Genomic DNA, 26,431 nt, shown 5'->3' with positions numbered 1-26,431 from the left:
ACGTCCTTGAAGATGGAGGTATATATGTCTTCGTTTTAGAAGCATTCACATATTGAACACCAAGTAGTCAAGCAGATCAACTACCCAACAAAAAAAACATGTAATTCCTACTTATCGACCAGATATTTATCTAAATAATATCATTTTTAGTTTATATTAGGCATGAGCGTTCAAATATTTCGTTCGAGCTTGGATTGGTTTTTACCAAGTCTAGATCCATTTGATCATAGAAACCTAGATTCATATAGATATTTATAAAAATTTATTTCCATTTCCGTTGTTTGGTCAATTCCAAATCGGTTCATTCTAAACATTTTATACATATAAATACTTAAAAATCATGTATTATTCCATTCGGGATTGGATTGGTTCTCTAAAACCCATCAAAATTTGTTCGAAACTTATTATATTTATTTGAAATTTTACAAAAAAAACAAACTATCATTAATTAAAATTTAACATTTTAACGTCTAACATTTACAATTTCATAATAGTTTAATGACACAACAAAATGAAGATTAAAAACAAAAATCATCACAACTTAATTACAAATAAAAATATAGGAAAGAGAACATATGGATCATAGTGTTGGACACTAACACATGGATCATAGTAGTACTGTGTGGAACAGTGGAGAAAGTTTAAGAACTTGGAGTTTTATTTGAAAATATAAAAGGTATAGTTAATATCTCATATATATGATCTGTATACCTTACAATATTTATTCATGGAAGTATGAAGAATCGTTTTTAGCACTGATTATTTTTAGAAATTGGTTTATCTTCCATATCAGTTTATCTGAGACTTGAAACCCAGACACTCAGCTACCAAAACATTCATGAACTCTTAATGAATCCATTCGGTTAATGGGTTTTTACAAAGAATTGTGTTTGTGAAACTAGTTTAAATTTAAAAAGTTATCTTTAACATATGTATAAAAATTGCGTTGGTGACCTTATCTCTAGATCGTCACTTAATCACTCTAATTTGTCTGATCCAAGAATCCAAAAAGAGTGTACTCACTAATCACCATATTTAACTTTAAACCCATGATAAATTCAAGACTAATCATATTAAGAAATGAAATAAAACTCAGATCTACTCAAGAAAGAAAGATTAGATTGATAAAGATTCAAGCTTTCAAAAAAATAGTCAAGTGTTATGGGAGAAATCAAGATAAAATCTAAAAATCTATAAAGAAGTTACTAATTAAGTAACTACCCAAGATATAAATTGTGTGGGCCTTAATATTTTACAAGGAGAGTTCAAATGACAAAACAGTCCCTCTGGCATTTAGAATACTTTTTAGAGTAGACCTCCACATATGTTAAAAGGCTTTCGAAAAGATAATAGGGGAAACTAGTAATGATTAACCTATTATTTATCCCCCAGAGTATGCGAAGGTATCTATGAAAGAATTGGCAAATGAGAAGCTTAGTAATTCTGACACGAGAGCTGCATGGAAAGAAAAATCACAGCCAAAATCTTTGTTAAACTTAAACATTTTTTTCTTACTTTTCTCTTTCATTATCGTTGTGTTCTCCACCTTCATCATTTTTTTCTTTTTTTTTCCAATGAATCTCAACAAAATTAATGAAGATCATGAGTTCCTAACAAGATTTCATAGGTTCTTCTATTTTTTTCTCCATCTTCTTTTCTTGAACATTGGATTTCCTTTCTACATCTTCTTCATCTACATAATCATTTGATCTCACTCACATTCATCAACACAGCCCCAAACAAGATTACGAGTTCTCTCTCCCGAAGTTCATTTCAAAGATTCGTCGGTTCGCTCTCTAACAATCAAAGCTGTAGAATAGTACAACCGTCACGACGTAAATCAGAGTGTCCCACGTACTCTTCATAGACTGCGATCATCTCAACTTCAGTAGTACGAACATCTGGCGTTATGCATTTGCAAACTTACACACCTGCAACGATATGAAATTGAATAAGAACAACCACCGATACTATAATAATTAGCCAGCTAAAATAATTTATTAATGGCTAAAGAATAAATTAGATGTCAGTATTTAGTTTAAAAATATTTTACATTGGATTAGACGGATAACTTAACTGTTATACATAATCAGATATATGTTAACCGTCTAACAATAAATTTGAAATAATAATGTAAAAAGTAAATTGTTATGTATAATAAGATATGTTGGATAACTATATTGTTATATGTTATTAAATATGTTAGCCATATAAAAATTAATCTTAGAGTCTAACTCAAAAAAAGATTATAAGACCATCTCCAATGTATTTTACTATTTTCACCTCTAAAATAGAGGAACTCCATAATAGAGATGAGATATGCTCCAATGTATTCCTCTAAAATAGCAATCTCTAAATATAGAGTAAAAAATAGAGGAATGCTATTTCTTCCTCTATAAATAGAGGAAAAAATAGAGATCTCTATTATAGAGTAAGAAATAGAGGTGGATTGGAGCAATTTCACCTCTAAATGCTATTATAGAGGTGAAAATAACTATGGGTTGGAGATGCTCTAATAGTTTGTTATTTTAGATTTATTACAAAACACCAATAAATTATTGTAGCTGTCTAACCCAACTTACATTACGATTTCTTTATTTGTAATTTGTGTAAATGAAATGATAGCATTCTACGTATTAGTTTTGTCTACTGGTTTTGGCATATACTTCAAATAATATCTGACTTAAAATCTGTATTTTCTCAAAAATAAGTAAATATTCATCCAACAAGAGCAATCACTATCAAAACAATCATTTTCATTAGCAATGTAACTTTGAAAATCACAATTAAAAAAGTTTAGAATTCTCTGTTAATTGGTTCAAACAAAACCAAAGCTAAGGATTTACAAAACACAGATTTAGATCAAACAAAACATGCTTAAAACAGAGGGCAGATCAACACCAACTATCAAACTTTATTATGGATGTTCAAGCCTCGCTCTTTATTAAAATCTCTAAACTACACCACTTCAACCCACTTATGGATACAGAGCAGGATCACTTGACACATGCCCGGAAAACACAGAGTAGAGCACAACTATCTGTCGTCTCCGACGACCTGTTGCAAAGAGAGAGAGAGAGCTTCATATCCTTCCAAACGAGCCGGAACAACATGCATGCAAAGACCGCTCCGATCAACGCAGCAGCGTCCTGTTGCAGCAACAACCAAGGAGCCCGAAATCAGAGATTATCGATGTTTGGGGGATAAATATAAATTATTATATTTATATGTAAGAGAAAGAGATCAAAATCAAAAGAGACTGATGAGAGTTTTGATACGAAGCTGAGAGATTAGGTAAGGAAGAAGGATCGTGGTGAGAAAGAGGAAGTTAGGAAAAAGAGGTTGTTCAAAAATATATCAAAAAACAACAACTTGTGTGACTGCAAAAGTTTCGGATTGTTTTGAATTATCAGAAAAATATATGTTTGCAATAACTTCACAGTAACCAATGGAAAGGTAATAGGGGTATAAGCGTCCTAAAATTTTTGAACAAAGTGAGAAAAACTCTAAATGTGTATCTACCTAATTAAGACATAAAGCTTGTGTGTAGAGTGCAAATACTCAAATGTATTTATATTAGCTTAATACACGAGGATAAAATGGTAAAAAGAGTATGGTCAAACTCCAAATGTTGACTTCATGGAGGCTCACAGCAGCCTCGTGGTGCGCCGTATGCCCGCTGCAACACTTCTTCTTGAGGTTCTTGATGATTCCTTAGTTGTGGTCTCCGCAACCGCTGCACAAAGCCGAGTCAGCTCACGCACGATCAACACCAAAACTCTACGGTTTAGCTTAACCGCTGCAATAGGCCGCTCCAACACTTGGCTGAAATGAGGTAATGTCACCTAGGATTCTCAGCGGCTTTGCGGCATGGCCTTTAGGCCGCTGTGAAGGCATTAAGCCATTGGGACACTTATGCTCTATTTCGTTTCTTGACCAAAATCACTTCTTTTGTCAAATCAAGCTCTAAATGCTCCAAACTCACTAAATGGCATCTGCAACACCTGATATGGATTTATACATGAAAATGCAACTTAATGATCTCTAAATGCTATTCTAAATGATCAATTATATACATCAATGATAGTTAAAATCATGCAAATTCATAATATATCGATTAACAATAAAAGATTAGACGTTTCTTCATTTATTTTACATTTATCTTTTCTGTTGTTTAGAATTCTAAATCACAAGATTGATATTATTCCACTTTTTCTTCTTGGTTAGTTACCGGTCAGTCTTTTTTTTTTTGACAAAAAGTTACCGGTGAGTCTTTCGGCCAGATTACAAACTACCTGAGTGAATTTTTGCAACAGACATGTTTCCCAGAACACACACCAACCGATCTGTTAGCCACAATTAATGAATTTTTCTCTCTCATTTAGTCACGATACTTTAACCCAAAAATCTACTTTAACAGTTCAAAGTTTAAAGTACCTCAAACTGTAAAAGGAAATACTAAAAGTATGTCATAATGTAAAGCTTTCTGAATTTTTTTTTGTAGCGATGACATAGATATCATTTAGCAAGTTTTATATGTAGTTTCGAATAATTAATATGAATGAGACGACTGATTGTCAAAAAATATTCGATTCTTCCTGGAATTCTAGATATTATTCAAGATTTGGTTCAGAATTATCGGTTCACAATAAAATAATGACACAATCAATTTGTGTGGATGTGGTTGTTTCTCAACTAAGATTGATGTGTAAGGTACAGACTGGCGTTGGGTCGATTATTTATAAATTCACAAGATGAGCTTTATCATTATCTCTGAGGAACTGGATTCGACCATTGTGTTTTATGTATACGTATACATACATTAGGTAGAGAGGGGAGTGTGGGGTCAGGTGACTCCACTAAAATTGGAGAAAAAAATTTTGGTGTATTTTCTTGAAAATTATTGTAATATTTAGTTAAAATATAGTATTTGACCCCACTAATTATGTATAAATATTTATATGTTCTTTCTAATTTTGTAAGAAAAAATATATATTTCTGTAATAATAATATATACATAAATTTATATATTATGACCCCAGTTAAAAATATTTATGGCTTTCATACATACTTGTCTAATGTGTAAGTGTTTTTTGATGAAATTTTTCACTAACAAAAAAACCGGTATACGTAGAAATGGAGAACCACATGTAAATTGGATGCAAATACATGTTCAATTCATATGTTTTTTGGTGTAAAAAAAATAAATCTTGCGAATAAGGATTTCAATATATTAGTATAATCCTTTAGGGAAGCTGTTCATTTATTTGTGAATTATCATAAAACTCAGCATTTAGTACCTAAGATGATGATGATGATGATGATGATGATGATGATAATAATAATAATAATAATCTCTCTGTTTCAAAATAATTAGTTTTTAAAGTTTTTACCGATTAATTAAATACAAATTTTATTCAATTTATTTCGTTTACCTAAAAATAATAACAACTACAGCTAATTCAACAAATATAAATTATATTCCAGAATACAAATAATTTTAAACATGAAATTACATTTAATGTTTACATAGAAATGTAAAACTATTAGCTAAAGTGAAAAAAAAAACTAAAACACCGCTTAAACTGAAACGAAAGAGCAATAATAATAATAATAATAATATGTGTAAGAAGTAACGTGACAAGTGCAAGTGCGGATTATGCAACTCATGAGTGTAATAAAACTAAATCTAAAAATCGTTTGCAAATGGAGTATCATCAGTATTCCTAAAATATGTAAGGTTAACGTTAATTTTAATTGTTTGTTAATCCGATTATTTATATCTTATATGTTGTTAATGTTTTAACCCTTTTAGGTTATCCTAATTAATCTTTTAATATACATATAAGCTTAAGAGTTTGCATACATTTACTTATTTACAACATATTTAAAGTGGCTATTTTGAAAATTCAGAAACAAGTAGAGCGTATCAAAGCAAAGAGATATAAATATTTGATCATAGGAGGTGTGGACAGCAAATACGTTGGTCTGCACAGCGTCATAATTTCTTTTAACAAATTAGTTGACCCAACATCATATCATGAAAGTGCTAACCAAAATATGTATGAACTCCACAGCGGCTTTAGTCTAACGGTTTACAAATCGCTAGTCTAAAAACACTAAACATTTATACGTTGACCAACCGTTCACCGCTTTTACTCAAATTTTCTAAATTGGACATATGATGTGGGGTCAACTACATATTTGTTTTTAAAAAATCATAAAAAGTTTATAAACCTAATTTGGTAAAAATGATCTTGTCTTCTTACCTCTTAAATTTTTAATTTTAGGTGAAATTTCAAATTTATTAACTTAAATTTATGATCATTTACAGTTGGTAGACAGAGTGTGAAATAAAGAAAAATATATAATGTTTTATCTATCAACTGCCATGAATAAGATACCAACGTCTGAATAATTTTTCAAAAGCCCTTTCTCAAAAAAAAAAAATCGTTCAAGTTTTGATGTTGTGGAGTATTCAGAGATAAGATGCGATTTCGAATGACTGACGATAGCTCTGCTCATTTGATCAGGTGTGAATTTCTCTAAATTTATATCTTAAGATTCTCTAAGCGTATACAATTTTCTTGATTTAATTTTCTTTTTTGTTAACTCTTGGCTACTTGATTATGCAAAATCCACGGCCGTTCCGGATATTTGTCATATCCGGTAGGTACGTTCGCATGACCCTCATGCTAAACGTCCTCTCCCCACTGGTCCATCGCAAATTCGAAAGTATTAGACACAAAGTAAAAGATTAAAAATTTGTAATCTATACACAACTAACTATAGGTCTTTGCATCGGTCCACACAAATATGAGAAATAATGTGGATGTTATAATGTCACAATTATTAAAAATCATTCTTATTTATTAATTATTGTCCAGACAGATTCAACGGGAGCCTCATATTATTGCACAAACAAGTAGGAGTTATATAGTCTTTTTTTTTTTGCTAAGGAGTTATATAATCTTTAATTTTTCTTAAAGAAATTATATAATAGTCATCATTATTCAAACTCTATGGATTCAAAAAATCGAACTCGTCTAGATTGAACACTTCTAATTTTAACAGCTAAAATTTTCAGTTATTGTTTGTATGTATATTTTATCACTCAACCATATTTCATATGCTTTTTTATAGACATTATCTGATTCTTCCGCCATGCTTTACCAAAGTCGTAGACCCTCAAAAAATATCTCAAGTTAGATACATTTATTGTTTGATCAAAAAGAAAAGAGATACATTTATTGTATGAAGCTACTATAAAAAAAAAATCAAACGTTTAATGTTAGTTTTCCAATGTCAGATCTCATCGCATCTGTAGCTGCTCAGATCTCTACGCATTAATTCCAAGTTCATCCAAAACGATACATAGTACCCATTTTTAATTTTGAATCAATTTGGTAGATACCGTGTCATAAGACGTGTTAAACGATCGCTAGACGGTACATATGAGTCTCTAGTGTCTAGTGCCTAAACAAAGCATCGACGGATATATATAGTGTGCAATCACTATATAAAATATATAGTTACTGACATTAAAAGTAATATAATATATTAATTTTTAGAAAATTAAGAGAAATATAGTTTCATGTATACATGATTAGGGCCTATACGTGATGTTAACTTATAAAAATAATTCATGTTTAATACATAACGATAGAAAAACATATAAATTTAAATTTATTTCAAAAAATAAATAAATTAGCAGTTTTAAATACACAAGATAAATAGTAAAAATAATATCTATATAACAAGACTAGTATTTCAATTTTGAATATAAATGGTTGAAATCTGTTTACATGTTCGCAATCGGATAATATCCACTTAAATGTTATTATGTACGTCTATTTATTTAAATTCATATAAAATATTCTATAACATAAAATTATTAAGCGTGACTATTTAGTCGCCGCCTAAACATCTACTCCCTCTGTTTTTAATATAAGTTATTTTATAATTGTGCACGTATATTAAGAAATCATTATTTTTTTCTATTTTCTTAACAAAAACATCATTAATTATTTATCTAACCACAAATCAACCAATAATAAAATATAAAGTATATTATCATTGGTCATATAACATTAAGTGTTAATAGATTTTACATAGAAAACCAAAAAATTCATATAATTTGAAACATAAAAGTTTATCTAAAACAATTTATATTAAAAAACGAAGAGAGTATGTATACTGCATTTTATAACACTAAATTAAAGAGGTGAAAGATAAATTAAAGTATATAGCAATATATAGACTTTCTAATTATGTAAATAACTACAATGACGAAAGTAACTTTTGTGACTCTTTTTGATATAACATGTTATTGTACTTTATTTTCATGTGATGAAAGTTTATCGGATGAGATTACAAGCAAACTAGATAATTTATTTTTCTTTATTTAATAAAAAGATTGTAGTTTTAAAGTTTCCACAAACTTTAAAATAAAATTAAAAGACCAAAATAATCCTACTTTAATAAAAACTTTATAAAAAAATTATTAGATATAGTAATTGTTTAAATTAATATAGACAAAATGGATAAAAATATAAAGTTGGATCGAAAATACAAAACAACAATCTTTGTAAAATAAATAAAAATCTCAAAACTACTATTTTCGTAGAATGGAAGGTATATTTAACATAAAAAAATAACAAGAAACAAATTTATCTATCTCGTAAATCGTAACCGTTAATAAAATCATCTATTCAACAAAAAAATATCACAAAAATGTATTTTCAAAAAAATAGTTATTATATCTATTGCTTCTTCAGATGTGCAAATCAACTTTTTACAATTAAATATACATATTTTTGTTTTCCAAAAAACAAGATCTCTCGATAGTTTATCAAAAACAAAAAGCAAAATCTACCAAATTGGGTAACCGGTTGCTCCATATTGTGGTATTTTGGACATGCGACTCGTCAGCCAATTTCATAAAAGAACTATACATTTCTTTTAACCCATATGCTCTTTTCAAGCCGATATTATATAATACTAACTAATAAAAAAAATCAAACACTATCATTACTCAAATCAATACATGCACAAAACATTATGAAGCCGCGTTGAGTCCAAAACCACTATAAAGCGTTCACTAGTCCACATCCACATTCACATTCTCATTCAGATAACAAAACGAAGACATAATACTTACTACCAAAAAAAACAAAAGTAAGTATATGCTTTCTTTTAAGCTTGTTTTTTTCTTTTTGCTTTTGTTTCTTATCCAGATTCTATACTTTCATGGTTACTTTGCTTGCTTGATTTCTGATATCAAGAAAAGAAAGTTATTCTTGAAAAAAGAGTTAATAATAAGTTAAAGTTTTTGTGATTCCTCAGGCAATATGGAAGATTCAAGCTTTACGGATTTGATGCTGGACACTGACGAGTACTTGATTGATGATTGGGAATCCGATTTTCCGGTGGTGCCAGTAGAAACCACGGATCATCAGGGTTCTGGATCCGAATCCGGGTTCATGTTGATACCCGAGAGACCTACAAAGCAACTGAAAGTCAACTCAACATCTTCTTCTCCATCATCATCTTCTTCTTCTGGTTCGCTCACAACGCCGCAAGTGATCTCGTTCGGGGCTCCAGACCCGACGATGAACTTGGTCGAGACATCTTTTAACTTCTCCAACCAAGCAAACATGAATCAGAATGCTGGGTCCAAAAGAAAAGAGTGTGGTAATAATGGAGGAAAAAGAGAGCCACATCTATTGAAAGAACATGTTTTGGCTGAACGTAAACGTCGACAAAAGCTCAATGAACGTTTGATTGCTCTCTCTGCTCTTCTTCCTGGCCTCAAAAAGGTCAGAAACCATGTCTTTGTTTTGTTTAGCCCTCAATTATTTATTTGACATATTTATTTAATTTTTTAATATTATTATTTTTTTCCGAAAAGTTCCTTTAATAGTTCTAAGCATAAGATCCAAACTTAAATAGAAGGATAAATTTATACTTGCGTCTGCGTTTGCATTTTATAAACCTTTCTTTTTCAAATCTTAAAATGTTCTCTTTTATTTAATTTTCCTCGTAAACAGTTAAATGTTTAAATCTTTGGTGGGTCATGCTCCTCGTCAAATCTTGAATGCGATGTCTTTTAAGGATGATCATAAACACAATATTTATAATTAATTAGGCTGATAAAGCAAGCGTTCTTGAAGACGCGATTAAACATTTGAAACAACTTCAAGAACGCGTAAAGAAGCTGGAGGAAGAGCGAGTTGGAACCAAGAAAATGGACCAATCGGTTATATTGGTAAAGAGATCTCAAGTGTATGTGGAAGATGATTCTTCATCTTATTCTTCAACTTGTTCAGCAGCTTCTCCTCCGTCTTCTTCTTTAGATGAAGTTTCCATCTTGAAGCAGACAATGCCTATGATCGAAGCACGAGTTTCAGACAGAGATTTGCTGATTAGGATCCATTGTGAAAAAAACAAAGGGTGTTTAGTTAAGATCTTGAGTTCACTAGAAAAGTTTCGTCTTGAAGTAGTCAATAGTTTTACTTTACCCTTTGGAAGTAAAACTCTCGTTATCACCATTCTCTCTAAGGTAAAACCTATATATTTTATATTCTTTTTATTTCATAATAAATTTTAGTTAAAATTATAATTATTATTCAATTTTAAAAAAAAAAATATCATACATAAAATTAAATATTTAACTAAATCATAACACATAAAATATTTAATGATTAAATACAAAAGTTACATAGAAAATATGAAACTAACTTACATTTTAAAACATCTATATATATTATATAGAATAACTTATATTATGAAAAGTGTATGTACTATTTTATTTTAGCATATTGAGTTTTGTATCCAAAAGTGTATTTTAAAAAAAATCTGTAATACATTTGCAGATGGACAACAAATTTTCTCGACCTATTGAAGATGTTGTGAAGAACATAAGACTTGCGTTAGCGGAATAATATTGGGCAAAACCGTTACGTTAGTCATCAAAAAGAAACCCGTTACGTTGAGTTGGATAATAAAAGCAGAGGCATGAGATATGGGATTTGTTGAGTTGTAATAGTTGGATTAGTGTTTGTGTCTGTGTACCCAGTGATGGATGTATCATTGGCTTGATATTTTCCCAATATCAATGGTTTGATTTGATAATGAAGATCGAAGATTTTTTTTTAATTGGCTTCTGAGGAACAAGATATCTCAGCTTGATTATGAATTTAGAACTAAGCTTTAAAATCAAATAGCATTGGTATGACTTATTATTAATGACCTATCTAGATACTTGTCCACGTCTGACCCAGAAAAAGACAGAAAAATTAGGTGGTCCACATATTTTAAAATTGGTTTAAGTTTGGATATCATCTTATGATTTTTCTTAATATACATGATATTAAGTGAATTTATGGTATTAATATTCTTAGGGAAGGAACAGACAGCATATTCAGAATATTTTAGAATATTTGGATAAGGATCAGTCAAATTTGTGAAATTATTACTCATATACAAATCTTAGGATTTTGAAAATTGGAATTTGGATATCTGAACACTCACTGATATCTAAATCCAAATTATATTTTTTTAAAATTAAAAATAACAAATCAACAATTTTTATTTATTAAATAAAATATTTTGAAAATAAAATATAATAAAAATATTAAAAGTTAAGGAAACTAGAACTTTATTATTTTCGGACAAGGATGACTTAGTACGCTAGAAGGATTTGCTGGATTGTTGGGGGCGAGGAATGTTCGGGCTAGCCTATCTTCTCTTTATGCGGAAATGGAAGCACTACTCTGGACAATATGAATGCATGAGAAACTTACGTCAATTTCAGGTTACGTTTGCAATGGATTGTTCTCAATTGATGAAGATAGTTTCGGAACCAGAAGAATGACCAGCTTTTGCAATATTGACACTGTAAAAGTCGATAAAAAAAACTAAAACTAAAAATTTATTATTTATATATGCAATATTGTATATATTTTAATTAAAGTACTTTAAAAGTAATAATAGTTTCAAATGCTAATTTGAACATCCAAACTTAAAATTTCACTATTTGGATATACATGATCCTTCTGAATCTGGATTCCCCTCCCTCCGATATCCATATTTTGGATAAATATCCGGTTTGTATATATGCAATATTACGTGTTCACGTGATAAAAACCAAGCCCAATGTGCCATCTATTTTGAACATTATACATGAACAAAGCTACTCGAAAATAGAACACATCATTCTTTATTTAGTGTTTGCAGGGTGCTTGACCTGGAGTCTAAAATTTTTGGCGTTTTTTATAAACTTCAAAAGTTTTGACTTTTGAAACTAAATATCTCCTGTGTCCGATATTAACCATTGATAATACTGTTTGAAAGACGTAATTATCATTTTCAGATATAAACTCTAAAGAACCACTAAACCACCACCTAGACATATCTTTTTTCTTTTTTTGCTGATTGAGTTTTCTTTTAATTTAATATTTAGAAATCCTGACTATTTATTTTATCATTAATCATATAAAGTAAGAAGTAGCTACTTAAATCATTCTTAAGAAGAAGAAAAATTATATGTAGTCAGTCATCTACAACATCATTATAATCTGAAGCCAAAACTTTTACATGAATGCGTGAAATGTTACCAAAATTATGCACGTTTTGGGAAATTGATACTCATGCACGTTTTACATGTGCGGGTCAAGATCTAGTATGTAAGCTTCTGGTCTATAAAATGGTTCATATATAACCATTAAAACTTTTGAAGTACCTCTTGTACTATCTAGGTCTTTTGCAGATCGACTGCAACTTATCATCTCAGTTACTTAAAGTATTGATTGGCCTAGTGATAGTGCAAGACAGCAAGAGCGTTAGTTCTTTTGTGCTGTAACTTCAAACCACATTTGGTAGAGTGTTATTGTTTTTAACTTTTTTTTTTTCTTTGCCGACTTGGGATACTGGAGGAGATTATGGACCAAAGCTTCGGGTTCCCATAGCCTTAAAAAAATCTTGGTTCATGAGGGGTTTAAGGGATGGGGTGAGATACCATGCTGGCCCTTATTGTTTAAAGATCAGACTACTCGCAAGACATTTTATCGTGAGGCATTGCTCTTATAATTTCCAAAGTGAACAATCTCAACTCTCTTACTTCTTCACAAAGGTAACACCTTTTGCAATACTCCCTGAAAGCTCTTTCTTTGCCTTGTCTAATCCCATCCTGATCAATTTAGTAAGACACCGATATGAACATGGAACAAGATTTCAACTTTTACCTCTCGTTCAGTGGTCCGAGACCGTACACTTGATCGATCCCACATCGTCCCAAACGCACCTTTGATGCGAAGAAGGGAAGTTCAGTGACCTGTGTGTAGAGTAAAACAAAGTTTATATGCAATTCAAGGCTAAAGAAAAAGACTAGAGAAGGGACTGTAGATGAGATGCCACAAATCACTCTCAACACCCTATACTCTTGAATTATTACAGCTTCAGATATGGATTTTTTTTTCGTATTAGATTTTTTCAGTTTGAATCTCATATTTCTGTGACAGCATATGTTATAAAGTGAATGTTTCAAATGTAAATGAGTTCACCCAAAGACTGAATGAGAATCATTACATAATAGGTATTTGTCCGGCCGGCAAAATGTAGCAATTTTTTGTATTTTTTGAACCCAAAGTTTGTTAGTTGGGATATTTGTGCAGACTGGACTTTACTTGGGTTATTGTTGTTGTGTGAGCAACATTAGGCAACATTATGGTCAGGCTAGGATACAAGCTGATCAAGTATATGCTTCAGGACTGATGAGTATACAATTTGTTTTAGAGCCGATGTTCAAATTATTAGGTAACCGAGATGGTTCATGCAGTTGTTAAATGATTTAACTCCAAGCGTCCCTGATTCGAATTGCTGAGTGTTTCGGTTTTTTTAGTTAATACTATACTATATTATTAAAATTATGGGCTAGTTTTTTTCTTTACTTCTAGTCTAGCAAATATCATGCCCGGCCCTGTGTGCAAGTTATCCGAATAATATATGAAAGAGGTTTATAATTTCAAATTCTGGTTATTTGAAAGAAGCACAAAATCTGAGACCTCAAAAACTTCTATCTCCTTTAAAATGCCTCTATGTTGCTCTATCACGGGATTATGCAATCATGCCTTCCATCATTTGTCCATGTTTATTATTAATTAAGAAGAAGTATTAACGCTTTTTCTGGTTCACATACATGGCAAAGAGGCTGACACGGCATCATTTTATTGGTTGAATATTTCTCATTAAGTGGACTTTCTAAGAAGCACATAATGAATTGTAAGTGGTATAACCATCATTAATGCACACAACTTGATTATACTATATTATATTTTTTGATAAAAAGGTTAGTTTACATAGATCCAGTCTCTGGAGATGTTATATATGGTTAGTTTACATAGATCCAGTCTCTGGAGATGTACAAAAAAAGGTTTAGCTAACACCCTTCTATTGAGTCATTGTGTGATATGAACACATGACAGGGACTGGTGTTACATTAGAGTTATGAAATGTGTTCTCCCGCAAATTCTTTATTCAAGTATATATGTGAATCATTACAATGCTAATTGTTGGGGGCACGAATTAACCAGAGAAAGCAACACGAGCCACAAACAACAAAACACACAAAGATTTGTCAAGAACAAAAGAAGAAGACAGGAGTAGTTGGAAAGAAATATAGATATGATTTAGAAAATGACAGCAGGATTGGGAGAAGCAAAGGCAAGAAGTTCTGGGTTTTGTTCGAATGAAAGCATGTCTTCTTCAGACAATGTCACCCACGCTTCGATCCCTTTAAAGTCATTGGAATCTAAGAGCATCGTCACTAATTCGAGTCGAGGAGCCACGTTTCCGACAACCCAAACAGGACATCCCTTTCCAAAATTAGCCTCATAAAACGGCATCCTGCACCAGCTAGTCACCGCGTACATGGAGTCGCCAGGCTCGTTGCTTAACTTGGAGTAATCATTAAACATTTTAACTAACAATTTAGAACCGAGCGCCGTGGTGGACCCATCATTTTCTTGAACAAGACTGGTCAACTCCTCCCCCCGTTCCCGTAACTCCTTAACCGTTTCTTGAATATCGATCTCCTCCCCTTTTCGACTTGAAGTCATGCTAGTGTGGATGAGATTTCCTATTAGGTTCTCCGACAGTAAAGAAGGTATCTTAGTGCGCAAGTTAGCAGGTTGGAACAGCACTTTCGTAGACGTTGTTGTCTTGGATGCAGCAGCAGCGCAGACACACCTCCATAGAAGAGCAGTGACGCACTGGACCCGAGTAGGCCGTGGTTGTGCGACTTTGGCCTTGAGCTCATCTATCTTTGACCCGCTGAAAACGAATCTCTTAGTCACACCTGTTATCTTAGGTTTGTGTACCTCAGCAACTTTGAAGGCGTCATGAGGTGGTGGTGGTGGGTATACGTTTACCCCCGCGAACTCAGGTTTGCCCACCGTGCCGCTCTCTCCTCGAGCGGTCGCAGCCCAGGCCCGTATGAAGGCTGACAAGGAGGCTGCGTCTGCGAGCTTATGGGACATGCAGATCCCGAGGGACATGCCTCCACATTGGAAGTAACTCGCCTTCACGAGGAGAAGAGGCCACGTTATAGAGGCCTCGCTTGTTTTAGGGACATGGTGGAGAGGAAGCAGAGTTTGTTGAATCTCATTTGAATCTGGGGCGGGGGAGTTGAGAAAGGCAGAGAGTGTAGAGTTGCCGAGAGTGGCTTCGATGAATATGGCTCCTTCGTCGTTACAGTCAACAGCTAGGCCGTTAATTCTTCCGGCGAAAGGGTAGAAGCTGGTTAAGGTTTGGGAGAGAGAAGTCTTCAGTTTCTGGGTGGTTTCTTCTCGCGGGATTGAGGGATCGTTGGTGTAGAAAAGACATGCGTATGTGTACACTGACTGCATCCTGTAATCAACAGTGGAAAGGTGGAGAGTACGGAGAGATTGTGGAGTTGCCGAAGAAGGTTTTATGGTTTCTACGCTCATCTTCTCCATTGAACTTCTTTTTTTTTTCTTTTTTTTTTGCTTTGACCTCTCTCAAGAGTATTTTCTTTCTTATTTATAGAGTACCTACAATTAGCTGTTATTATCTTTAATTTAAAGATATCAAGTTTATATTTTATAAATATTTTTTACATATATATATATATATTTGACTTACAAATTTATGTATGGTAAACATTGACATTTAGATTATTTTTAAAATTTCTTTTAACTTTCAAGATACAAGTTTAGATCCGAGAATATTTATGGTGATCGAAGAAGAAGTTGCAAAAGAAGATATGGATCCATTGATCCTTTTTCCAGATAACCAAGATGAAAATTCGTGAGAAATTTGGTCAGTAGGTTTTGGATTCATCAACCCGAATCAAATCGCAGATTTGAAATTTTGTCCCCACCAAAGTTATATATTGATTATTTTCTTCAAAATACCCAAGATATATAAATACTACTTAGTTACAAATTTTAGGTTTCTACGTTTATTTTTCAAAGACTTTTGAGTATTAAAAGATTTAGGAATGTAAAGGTTTTGGAAACGTCTGTAAATATATTTATATATGATTTATTAATACTCTCTATGTTTCCAAAATAAAGATTTTCACGTATATTAAGTAAACAATTAATTTTTTACAATTGAATTTATTATTTATTTTACTATACATTTTTCAATAAATACCAACTAATAGTATTTAACCAATTCAAATATTTTCAATTAATATTTTTTAAAATTATATAATTTTTCAACATTAACTACTAAAAATACTTTAAAATTTTAGAAAATCTATCATTTTAGAACAAAAAATAAATCTATAAAATCTTACTTTCATGAACCGAAAGAGTATGTGATTATGTGAGTACAAGTATTTTCTTCTTTTTGGTCTATCTACAAGCTAACAAATAACCACCATTCAGTGTAAATAAACGAAATAAATAAGAGTTAAACATCAAAGTTAAATAAAAAATTCAAAATACACAAATTTAATACTTAAATATTAAGTAGCTTAACTAATGATAAAAGTGATAAAATTATAACTACTGGTCAAATATTAATAACATCATCTTCAATCTCATTTTCTTAGCTTCACTAAACATAACGTCTTCCAACTCAGATTCATCCAGAGAAAAAAATTCAAATTAAAAATCTACCAAGATTAATCTCATGAATCAAAATGATCACCTCCAACGTACCATATATGATTGGGACCATATTTATAGCAAACAAATGTTGTAAAAAAAAAAGACTTCGTCTAAAATTAGTATGCGCAAATGCTAAGTCTTGGCTCTTTGCAAAATATCCCCATTTTATTTATTTATTTACAAAAGCTTTTTAAAAAATTAGAAAAAAAATTCCTTTGCGTTTTCAAAACATAATCGAGTTTTGTTCACATAAAATAGTACGTATCATATATTTCTATTAATATTCTTTTTGTTTTTTAATAGATGACGTTTTGGAGATGTTTTTAGATGACAAATTACTTTTAAATTTAAATTAATATTTATTAATTTTATGCTATGTGACTTTTTATATTCTGTAGATTATTTTTATATTGATTAAATTATGATCAGTTAGATAGTTAATGATGATTTTCTTAGTTAATTTCTAAAATTAAATATATTTTTTAATCTGTTTGCACACTTTCAAAACGTCAAATAAAAAAATTGGAAAGAGAAGTCTTTTAAGTAGTTCAAACTTTCACACCAGCAAAGGATTAAAAAAAAACTGAAAAATAAATGGAGTGGTCCATACCTTTTTTTATATTAAATGACTCGAGTATGATTTTGTTTATTCTTTTGCGATTGATTTTTCTTTTGTTTTTTTTTATAAATCTGTGATTTGATTCTCAGTGATTCCAATCTTATATATAATGACGATATCCAACTTTTGGCACAATAAAAGTAAACATTGGGTAGTGGTAGATGAATCTTGTAAATCCATTCAAAATTATCTAAAGTAAATCACACACTTAAATTACTCAATTTTTCCTTTTCATTATTTTTCGTGTTCATTTTTCATTAATTTTCGTAATCAAACTTCGAAAGGTTGACATAGATAATCTATTCTTGTGTGTTTGTTAGAGTACATTTATTGCTAATTTGTATTTCTTAATTAAAATCTATATTTTTTTTTATTTTGAATATAATAATATCAAAGAATATTAAAAATGAATTAATAACTAATATTTAGAAATACAAGACAACCAATCCGAAATGTCACAAAATTTGCAGCGCTTCAGAGATTATGGATAATTATATTTTTATTTTAGAAATAAGCAAAATTAAATATTTCTTTAATTTGTTTGCATAAACCTAAAATGATAATGAAACTAAAATAAAAAGAGTAATATATTGAGTTTTTTCAGTTAAAAGATCATTTTTTAAACAACAATTATGAGATAGAGATTTTTGATGAAGTAGATTAAATAATAACAAACTTGGAGAATAAGCTAACAGGTGATCGAATCGCATACAACTAGACAAATTAATTTTAAATAGTCATAGAGGTTTGTCGTACTTGGTGATTATGTGTTTTGCACGATAGTGTTTTTTTAAATGTATCATACACTATTAAGGAAATACTATATTATTTGACATTAACGCATATATGATTCTATCTTATTTGGAAATATATTATTTGGCATTTGTTCACATGGAGCAAATGATTTGCATATCAATATGCGTGTATTGCGCTTTCCATGTGTTCCTCTTATCGCCAGCCTGTAGATTTGTCATTATTTAGTTTTGGGAACTAACGAAGAAGATTTCAAACAGTAAATAAAAGCAAATTGCAATTAACATAGTGAAAAGTGTATGACGAAGTAACCTGTTTGGTCGATAGGTGGCCGTTCCACACAAAAATGGACTGCGATTGTAGTATGAGTAAGAGGTCGGTGGTATTGGGCGAGTGCTGGAAACTCGTCTTCATAAGATTAGTAACTCAAACTTCCTGCAAGAAAAAGACTAACTCAAACAACATTTATCTCCCAACCGGTAAGGAGCCGGTGGGAGTAAAAAAGCCATCAACAGATCAGATATGTGACCCACGACCATCCCACTATCAACCATATAAGCTTCTCTAACTCCAAGCTAATTTAAGGAGCAACACCTTAAATTAAACTATAAAGATAACTACAATTGGAAACTTTAATCAAAATATAAATATAAAAAATTCAAATAAGAGAGACAAAATTTTTTTAAAAAAAAATTAACATTACTAATATTTATTAAATATACAAACAGTTTTAAATATAAAATAAAAATAATTAAAATCACAAAATAAATAAAATTGTGAATCATGAAAAAATAGTATTTTACTATTTTGTAAAAATAAAAATATGAAAATTATAAAGATTCCATTCAATCTTCATAAGTGATATACATTTTTTTTTTCAAATCATAGAATTTTTTTCATAGATTAGACCATTACATAAATTTGTCGAAATCCCTTAATCAATGGGTTTGACTAAGAATTCATTAATAGTTTTGTATCAGAAAATATGAGTTTCAAATCCTAAAGAAGAAAAATTAGGCATAATATTTAAAAAAAAGTTTACATGAGATCTTCAACATGATTCAAGAAGTACTGTTAGACATAAATCTCATACGTTCAAGCTTGGTTCAATCAGACGTAATCTTTATAAAGCATGTAAACTTATTGGCTGTAAAACCGTCTATTTAATGTTTTTCATTGGTTTAATAGCATAATTAACCAACCTTAAAAAAAACCAGGGTGTCTATTACATTCACATTAAAATTGTTTAGTATTTTGCACTTTAAGTTTAATTTAGAGCTTTAGGGTTTAATTTTTTGGTTTAGCGTTTAGTTTTTATGGTTTAAATTAGTTTGGGTTCAGTTTTATGGTATTTTTGAAAAAACATTATTCTAATGGTGGTTTTTGGAAAAATAATACCTGTGATGTTACATTTGGAACATAAACTTCTTCTAGCTGTATTTTTGAGAATTATCCAAAAACTATTTTGGTTAAATGATTTTCAAATTTAGAGGTGTAAAATAAAGTTCACAAGAGCCTTTAGTAGACCCAGTTTTAGAAACCTGAATATTACAAACCGAAATGCAACTTATTTATTCACATATTTAGTTGAAAAAGAACCAAATGCAGTATTACGGGTTAAACGAAAACTAGTTTGGTAATTGGTGGTAGGCGTAACCAGAACCAAGATAACCGAAATTATGGCCTTGAGGCATGGAAGGAGCGGATGATGATGACAAACGAGAATGAGATGAGGAATCTATGTGGATCTTTCATCTTGTTTCTTGTGATAGAAGCAAAGACTTTTGTATACATTGCAAAAGAGTACGTGGTGATGATGAGATTCAAGCGTGACAAAAGTAATTACATACGCAGACGAAGGGCCTTGGTATAATAGGTGAGTGCCCAGAGAGTGAAAATGTTCCTATAGGTTGGATAATGTAGCAACAAATTCATCTTGAACACTCCCATTATTTCCTGCATAGTTTTGGCAGAAATTTGTCATGCGTATGAGCAATGAACTCTGGAATATGATTGAAAAAGAGAAAAGAAAACACATAAAAACAAAAGTCACACCTGTTGTGGGAAATCACCGTTCTCCAGCTGTGAATTAATCAACACCTTAGCAGCGCGATGAACCGGGCTTGGGTCCCTCTCCATCTGAAAATAACATTTTTTTTAATAAAGAACTATAGGAACTAATAAGTGTGTAGCAAATATATATATATATATATATATATAAATATATGTATGTCATTAATATTAGTGCTGGTTGAGTTTCACTAACCTGACCACCCATAATTAGACCCATCATTGCTTGTGCTGTATTCACAACATTCGTCTTGTTTCCTTCCAAAGGGGTATATTTCTGCATACCACCGTACCATTAATAATGTCAGGATATAGAAGTCATTCCTTGTGCTGTATTCACAACATCTCAATTTTTTGGGCCAGCAAATTATACATATACTTCCATTGTTGACATTTTATTAAGAAGAATAAGAGTTTGAGAGATTTTTGTTTTTACCTTAATCGGGCAAGAGAGATAACTCTCACCCCATCCACCTTCTGCATTTTGTGTATCTAGTAGGAACTGAACTGCTCTACCGATAGCATCACAGTTACTGTAAGTCTTGCCTGCGGCAACGAGACCTCGGACGGCATTAAAGGTTCCAAAGATGAAGCACACGCCCCAATTTCCATACCATGAACCGTCTGGCATTTGGAAACTCTCAATGTATTTGATTCCCTTTCTTATAAAACTCTCGACTTCTTCTTTTCTGTGGCCTGGAAACATTTCCAAGAACCGAACCAGCGCTACTATTGCAGACCCTGTACATTCAAGATACCTAAAAGATATCGGATATGACAACACAGTTCAGTTTTTTTTCAACTAAAGCTCCGACCCAAGATTTTTCTAAATTAGTAGAAAAATGTAAGAGTTTACTCTAGCTCGACGACTGTGTCTTCGGCAAACTCCACGGGACTCAGCCACTACATTAATACAAGGGAACTGCAACTTGAGCACATTTCCAAACAAAAAAATAATATAAGGAAAAATAAATAGGTACGTAGCATAACCTCAAGCCAGGTATTCCCACGAGCAGGCTCCCACACAGCTAAACCTCCATTCTTGCTCTGCCATTTTAACAATATTATGAGAGACCTATGACTTAAACTTAACTTGATCGGTCCAAATTTGAGACTCATAGATTTAAAAAAAAGGGTATCTGGTACCTGAAAGTATAGAAGCAAATTAACGGCATCGTACAGCTTCTCTGCATCCATTTTCTCACCCAACATTGGCATGCTCTCAAAGATTAGGCAGCACTGATAAATGATAATTATGCCATTTGTCAATACTCAGTATACGTACATTGCTTATTTTGATATCTATCATGATGGTCATAATTAAACCAGCTCACTTCTTTCACAACAGTTTTTTTTTTATAAACTGTTTTAAAGATTTTATAATTCACACCTCTAGACTCTCAGCAGTGCAATCAGAAACAGCCCATCCTTGATCTCGGTCTGAAAAGGTCCACGCGCCTTTCGTTATCTCTCGAAACATTTTCCTATGATCACCGGGAGGGTTCTCTGTCAGTTGAGATTTCTTCAAGAAGTCGTATCCTTTGATCAACGTTGAGCTAATCTCATCATCCATATCAGCAGCTAACAAGACCTCCAGCGATAAGGCCGTATCCCATAACTGGCTACCAAAAGACTGCACCACCAAGCAAGGGTTGATTCACGTGAAAGAAGACCGGGTCACAATTGATATGTGCCAGTTTACTATAAAGGACTTTAAAACTAAAACTATACCCTAAGTTCGAGCATATATATATTTCGATTATTGTCTTCTTTTTTTTTTGAAAATAAGTATACCTGACCTTATATTCTAGAGCAAGTTGATAGGTACGCTAAATTGGTTCCACTATCCTAAGTTCAAGTATCTATGATTGAACTAAGTTTAGAGTAAATTGGCAGATGGTCTATATTGGTTCTACTAAATGTATTAAAAACTAAAACTCAAATAACCGGAGCTGGTCTTGACGCCAAACAAGGCTAGTATGAGCTTGCGGCCATTAATTTTACGAAAAATAGGTTAAGAAAACAACCCATTTTACAAAAAATATATACCAAACCAGCCCATTTTTCTTTTTCGATTGTTGTCTTTAGTAAATACATGAAACGCATAACCGCCCTGCAAATAACTAATTAATTCTAACCTGGATTTTCAGACCATCTTCGCCTATCCATATGAAATCTGAGACTCGAGCAAGATGTTTCTTAAAATAATCACCGTCTGGGTCGTCTACCCAACAAGCAAGCATATGAAACGGCTAGCAGTAAAAAGAAATTCAAAATTTTGTCAAACTATATGATGTCAGTATATAAAAGCATTAATATTTAAACACAATTAAAAATATACCTTTTGTACACATCCACCGGTAATATATCGAGTGGATTCATCGTGATAGTGAATTATTTCCATTGTCTTTCGGAGAGCTTTTTGTCTTAGGAGCTTGTTGAGAGGCCATTGGTTTAAGAGGTTCTCTGAGAACACATGAACACTTTTCCAAAACATATCTTGCAAAAAAGACTGTGGATAGTATAGATCTTCCTACATCATAATCATCATTATGTCCGTTAATTAATAGTATTCACATATGTAAAAATTTTGTTACCACAATGTTAACAGATATCGTAATTAGATCCTTTCCATATACATATAAACGCTTATGTTTACAATTCACATAGATATCTGATGAAAATAAGTATTTTTTTGTAGTTCCGCAATCAGATAGCCAAAGCAAACAAATCATAGGTTAGAAATAATCTAGGGTTAGGAAGATGAATTGACAAGAAAAAGATAGACTAATCAATACAATAATTATATTACCTTTGCACATAGATTGCGCGCTTGACTCCATTTGATTTTGCTGTATGGCTGAGGATAAAGCTCTTCCCGGAGCTGTGCTATTAGAGGTGTTGGAGTAGCGACAAATTTTTTTCCATACAAGTATGACACAGCCATGAAAATGTCTCGTAAATAAATCCAAACAGTGCCTGTATACCGACAGATAAATTTCAATTTCAGCTAAGGGGACGTGCTAATTAACATTCATATCATATAATTAGTTTTTGAACCTCCGTTAAAAGGAGACGACAAAGGAAGCATCCAGAACTCAGGTGGCATGGGCTTGCAACCAGACCAATCATACACTCCAAGAACCTGTGCATGTTGAATTTAGAAAAAAAAAACCAAATACCACTAATTAAAAAAGGTTTTGTGGACAATTTATTACATACTTTTTGAAATTAACAATTATAACGGCCATACTGGTTGATAAAAAAATACGGCCATACTAGTTGATAAAAAAATACGGCCATACTAACTAATAATTTATACCGAAAGCCAAATCTTTCCAAACAAGGGCGTATACGCGGCACCACCATGGTCGATGATCCACTTACGTGCTCTTGCACAAACACTTTCTTGATCCATCCCAAAAATTCTAAGACAGATGTAGTTGAGGACTGTACAGAACATAACACTGTGGCCCTCCACATGTATTCCCCATCCACCATCATCGTTCTTGTACATGTGAAGGAAGGTTAAATGAATAACACGAAATAACATGTATATCTTATCTTTCATATGATGAATAGAGAGATATGTTTACAAGTACCTGATGGTTATACAGGTAACGCATGAATTCTTTGCGATGCTCAGGAGTGAAAATTTTCTCGAGATGGCCAGTGATGTACAAGGATATGAACTGTAGTTTTGTATTTTAGAATCAATATATATATAGATATTTTTCCCTACCAAAAATAAATGATAAAACAGAGTTTGCTCGTGGGAGTAGCTTACAAAGGGGGCGTTGAAGAACATAGAACCAGAATTTTCAGCAGGCCAATGTCCATCATCAGCCTGTAAGGCCGCAAAATAAAGTACCCCTCTCCTCAGTGCTGCCCTTGCGTCTTCATAGGTTATTTCCTCTGCATTTTCTATTCTTACTTGAGGAATTTTCTGTTTAAACTTCTTCTCTCTCAGAAACTGTGTAAATAAAATAAAATAAATGACAATAGAAAAAATATCATATAAATGGGGTAAGATCTAAAGTGGTAATGCATATAATGCATATATTTAATGTTTATGGTATACCTGCATGCGCCAGAGGAGATCAGCACTAGCCTTGAAACAAGAACGGTTTAGGGAAAAGTTCTGACGAGCTCTATCGACCTCTTCACGTTCTTCTGGAGAGCCTGAGTTTGCATCAAACTCCCAAATCTGCCTGCCTACGTAGTTGTTGGTGCTGAACAAGTGAGGGCCATCTCCAGCCTCAGCCGCAATCCTGAGCTTCCACATAGTTCTACCCACAGTGCAAGTAGAAACTAAGAAATCTCTACCACTATTATATATACTTCTGAACCATGCCCATAGTGTTGCTGTTAAAGGTGTAATGAGTCTGTATTTTATATATATTTATGTCTATAAAATCATTCAAAAAATATGTTTCTCGTTGTCAAGTTATTAAATATGGCCAACAAATTATTTGTGTCTCAAATGAATCACCCATACCAAAATCGTTTTTAATTTTATTAAATTTGAACGTCGGATATCTTGAAAATCAACCACGTTAATTAGTGTCTGAAATGAGGCCAGCATCATTTTGTGATGCATATTCATTTTGATGGGATTGATTTTTTCTTCTTTTTATTTTGGATAAATCTGCGACAGTGATTCCAATAATATCGTAGGGCGCTGAAAGTTAGATTTTATGGATTTTAAGAAACAATAATAGAAACACAGGGGCAGTAGAAGATGGATCTTTTCTAAATCCATGCAAAATTATCTGAATGAAGTCATATACCTTTTTTTTATTAAGAGCATACTCTATAACTTTAAATATAAAAATTTTTGTTCTCCAAAAAAAAACTTCAAAACTTTAAATTTAGAGTTTTGAGGAGTAAAACTTCATATTTAAAGTTTCACTACTCAAAACTTCAAATTTGAAGTTTTATATTTTTATTTGAATTTTGATCTTTATAATTAATTACACATCACATTTATGATTTTTAAATATTTTTTCATTTATCGTTTTAATCCTTAAAATTTTATATATCATAAATATTTCAAATTTATTTTTATAAATTTGAATTTTACACATAAAATTAAATAAATTTTAAAATAAAATTTGTAATATTTTAAAACTAGAATTAGACAACACGAATATCACAAAAGAAACTTCATTAAAAAATTATTTTTTAAAAGGTACAAGAAAAAATAATTATTACATAAATTTAAATATTACAACAAATTTCATAAATTTAAATATTGCAATAAATATTTTCCGAACTTTCAAAATTTCTAAAATATTATCCAAACAAAATTTGTGTAACCAAAGATCTCCGTTACATAAATTATCTTATGGAGTATTAATGTAGTATTTTGCTTGTAGTTTAATATTTAATTATTTATTTCTATTTATAATTTTATATATTTAGTGGAAGATTTTATTAATTAATAGTATCTTAATATTTTCATATATGTGCTAGTTATTTATAAAATTTTAATGGATTTATATTATTTATAACTAATATAAAAACCATAATATAAAATACAAATAATTTTGAAGTTGAATTTGAAATTTGCAAAACTCTAAAATAAAGAGTCTTTTTGGAGATGTTCTAAATCGCGTACTTAAATTACTCTATTTCACTTTTCACTAATCATCGTGTTCATTTCTATTTTTTTTCGGTGATCAAAGGTCGAAACTCTGACATAGATTATCTCTTATCGTGCTTTGTTAGAGTATTCTTTTTCTTAGTTTGTGTTTCTTCGTCGTTTATTCTTTTCAACTTTCTAAATTACTGTTGAGCAAATATTTTGTGAGCTATAGACTCCAAGTTGGAGAATAAGTTTATATTGATC

The 26,431-nt window shown here is 31.4% G+C and overlaps 3 protein-coding genes across 4 annotated transcripts; 1 reads left to right on the top strand and 2 right to left on the bottom strand.

The window, feature by feature from the left end:
* Positions 1–3,618: 3,618 nt before the first annotated feature.
* On the top strand, positions 3,619–11,157 carry LOC103842463 (transcription factor NAI1). 2 transcript variants are annotated; one of them, XM_033280807.1, is made up of 4 exons: positions 3,619–9,177; positions 9,329–9,818; positions 10,148–10,561; positions 10,875–11,157. In XM_033280807.1, the coding sequence occupies exons 2-4, from the start codon at positions 9,351–9,353 to the stop codon at positions 10,941–10,943; spliced, it is 951 nt and encodes a 316-aa protein (XP_033136698.1). In that variant the 5' UTR covers positions 3,619–9,177; positions 9,329–9,350; the 3' UTR covers positions 10,944–11,157. The 2 variants fall into 2 exon arrangements, with proteins under 2 accessions (XP_033136698.1, XP_009117331.1); XM_009119083.3 differs by having other exon boundaries at positions 3,650–9,177; positions 9,346–9,818.
* Positions 11,158–14,687: 3,530 nt separating this feature from the next.
* Positions 14,688–15,995, bottom strand: LOC103842462 (BAHD acyltransferase At5g47980). Its single transcript, XM_009119082.2, has one exon. It carries the CDS (start codon positions 15,993–15,995, stop codon positions 14,688–14,690), a length of 1,308 nt encoding a protein of 435 aa, XP_009117330.1.
* A 4,061-nt stretch (positions 15,996–20,056) lies between these two features.
* LOC103842460 (seco-amyrin synthase) lies at positions 20,057–24,865 on the bottom strand. Its single transcript, XM_009119081.2, has 16 exons — positions 24,662–24,865; positions 24,368–24,553; positions 24,183–24,272; positions 23,903–24,088; positions 23,641–23,725; positions 23,393–23,559; positions 22,922–23,113; positions 22,719–22,832; positions 21,971–22,213; positions 21,727–21,819; positions 21,571–21,627; positions 21,437–21,483; positions 21,017–21,338; positions 20,777–20,857; positions 20,566–20,649; positions 20,057–20,466 (listed from the first exon to the last, which is right to left on the bottom strand). Exons 1-16 carry the CDS (start codon positions 24,863–24,865, stop codon positions 20,353–20,355), a joined length of 2,265 nt encoding a protein of 754 aa, XP_009117329.1. The 3' UTR covers positions 20,057–20,352.
* Between the last annotated feature and the right edge of the window lie 1,566 nt (positions 24,866–26,431).

Source organism: Brassica rapa, chromosome A09 (genome assembly GCF_000309985.2).
Source record: "Brassica rapa cultivar Chiifu-401-42 chromosome A09, CAAS_Brap_v3.01, whole genome shotgun sequence".
Taxonomy (NCBI): Eukaryota; Viridiplantae; Streptophyta; class Magnoliopsida; order Brassicales; family Brassicaceae; genus Brassica; species Brassica rapa.
This window is presented reverse-complemented; position numbering and strand designations above follow the sequence as displayed.

Bases quoted from the DNA above. Each gene is read 5' to 3' on its own strand.
- LOC103842463 (XM_033280807.1), top strand. From the start codon at position 9,351: ATGGAAGATTCAAGCTTTACGGATTTGATGCTGGACACTGACGAGTAC. The intron at 9,819-10,147 runs GTCAGAAACCAT...ATAATTAATTAG, and splicing joins TTCTTCCTGGCCTCAAAAAG to GCTGATAAAGCAAGCGTTCT. The intron at 10,562-10,874 runs GTAAAACCTATA...ATACATTTGCAG, and splicing joins TTATCACCATTCTCTCTAAG to ATGGACAACAAATTTTCTCG.
- LOC103842462 (XM_009119082.2), bottom strand. From the start codon at position 15,995: ATGGAGAAGATGAGCGTAGAAACCATAAAACCTTCTTCGGCAACTCCA.
- LOC103842460 (XM_009119081.2), bottom strand. From the start codon at position 24,865: ATGTGGAAGCTCAGGATTGCGGCTGAGGCTGGAGATGGCCCTCACTTG. The intron at 23,114-23,392 runs GTAATATAATTA...ATTATGATGTAG, and splicing joins CGCGCAATCTATGTGCAAAG to GAAGATCTATACTATCCACA. The intron at 20,650-20,776 runs GTTAGTGAAACT...TGTTATTTTCAG, and splicing joins GTCTAATTATGGGTGGTCAG to ATGGAGAGGGACCCAAGCCC.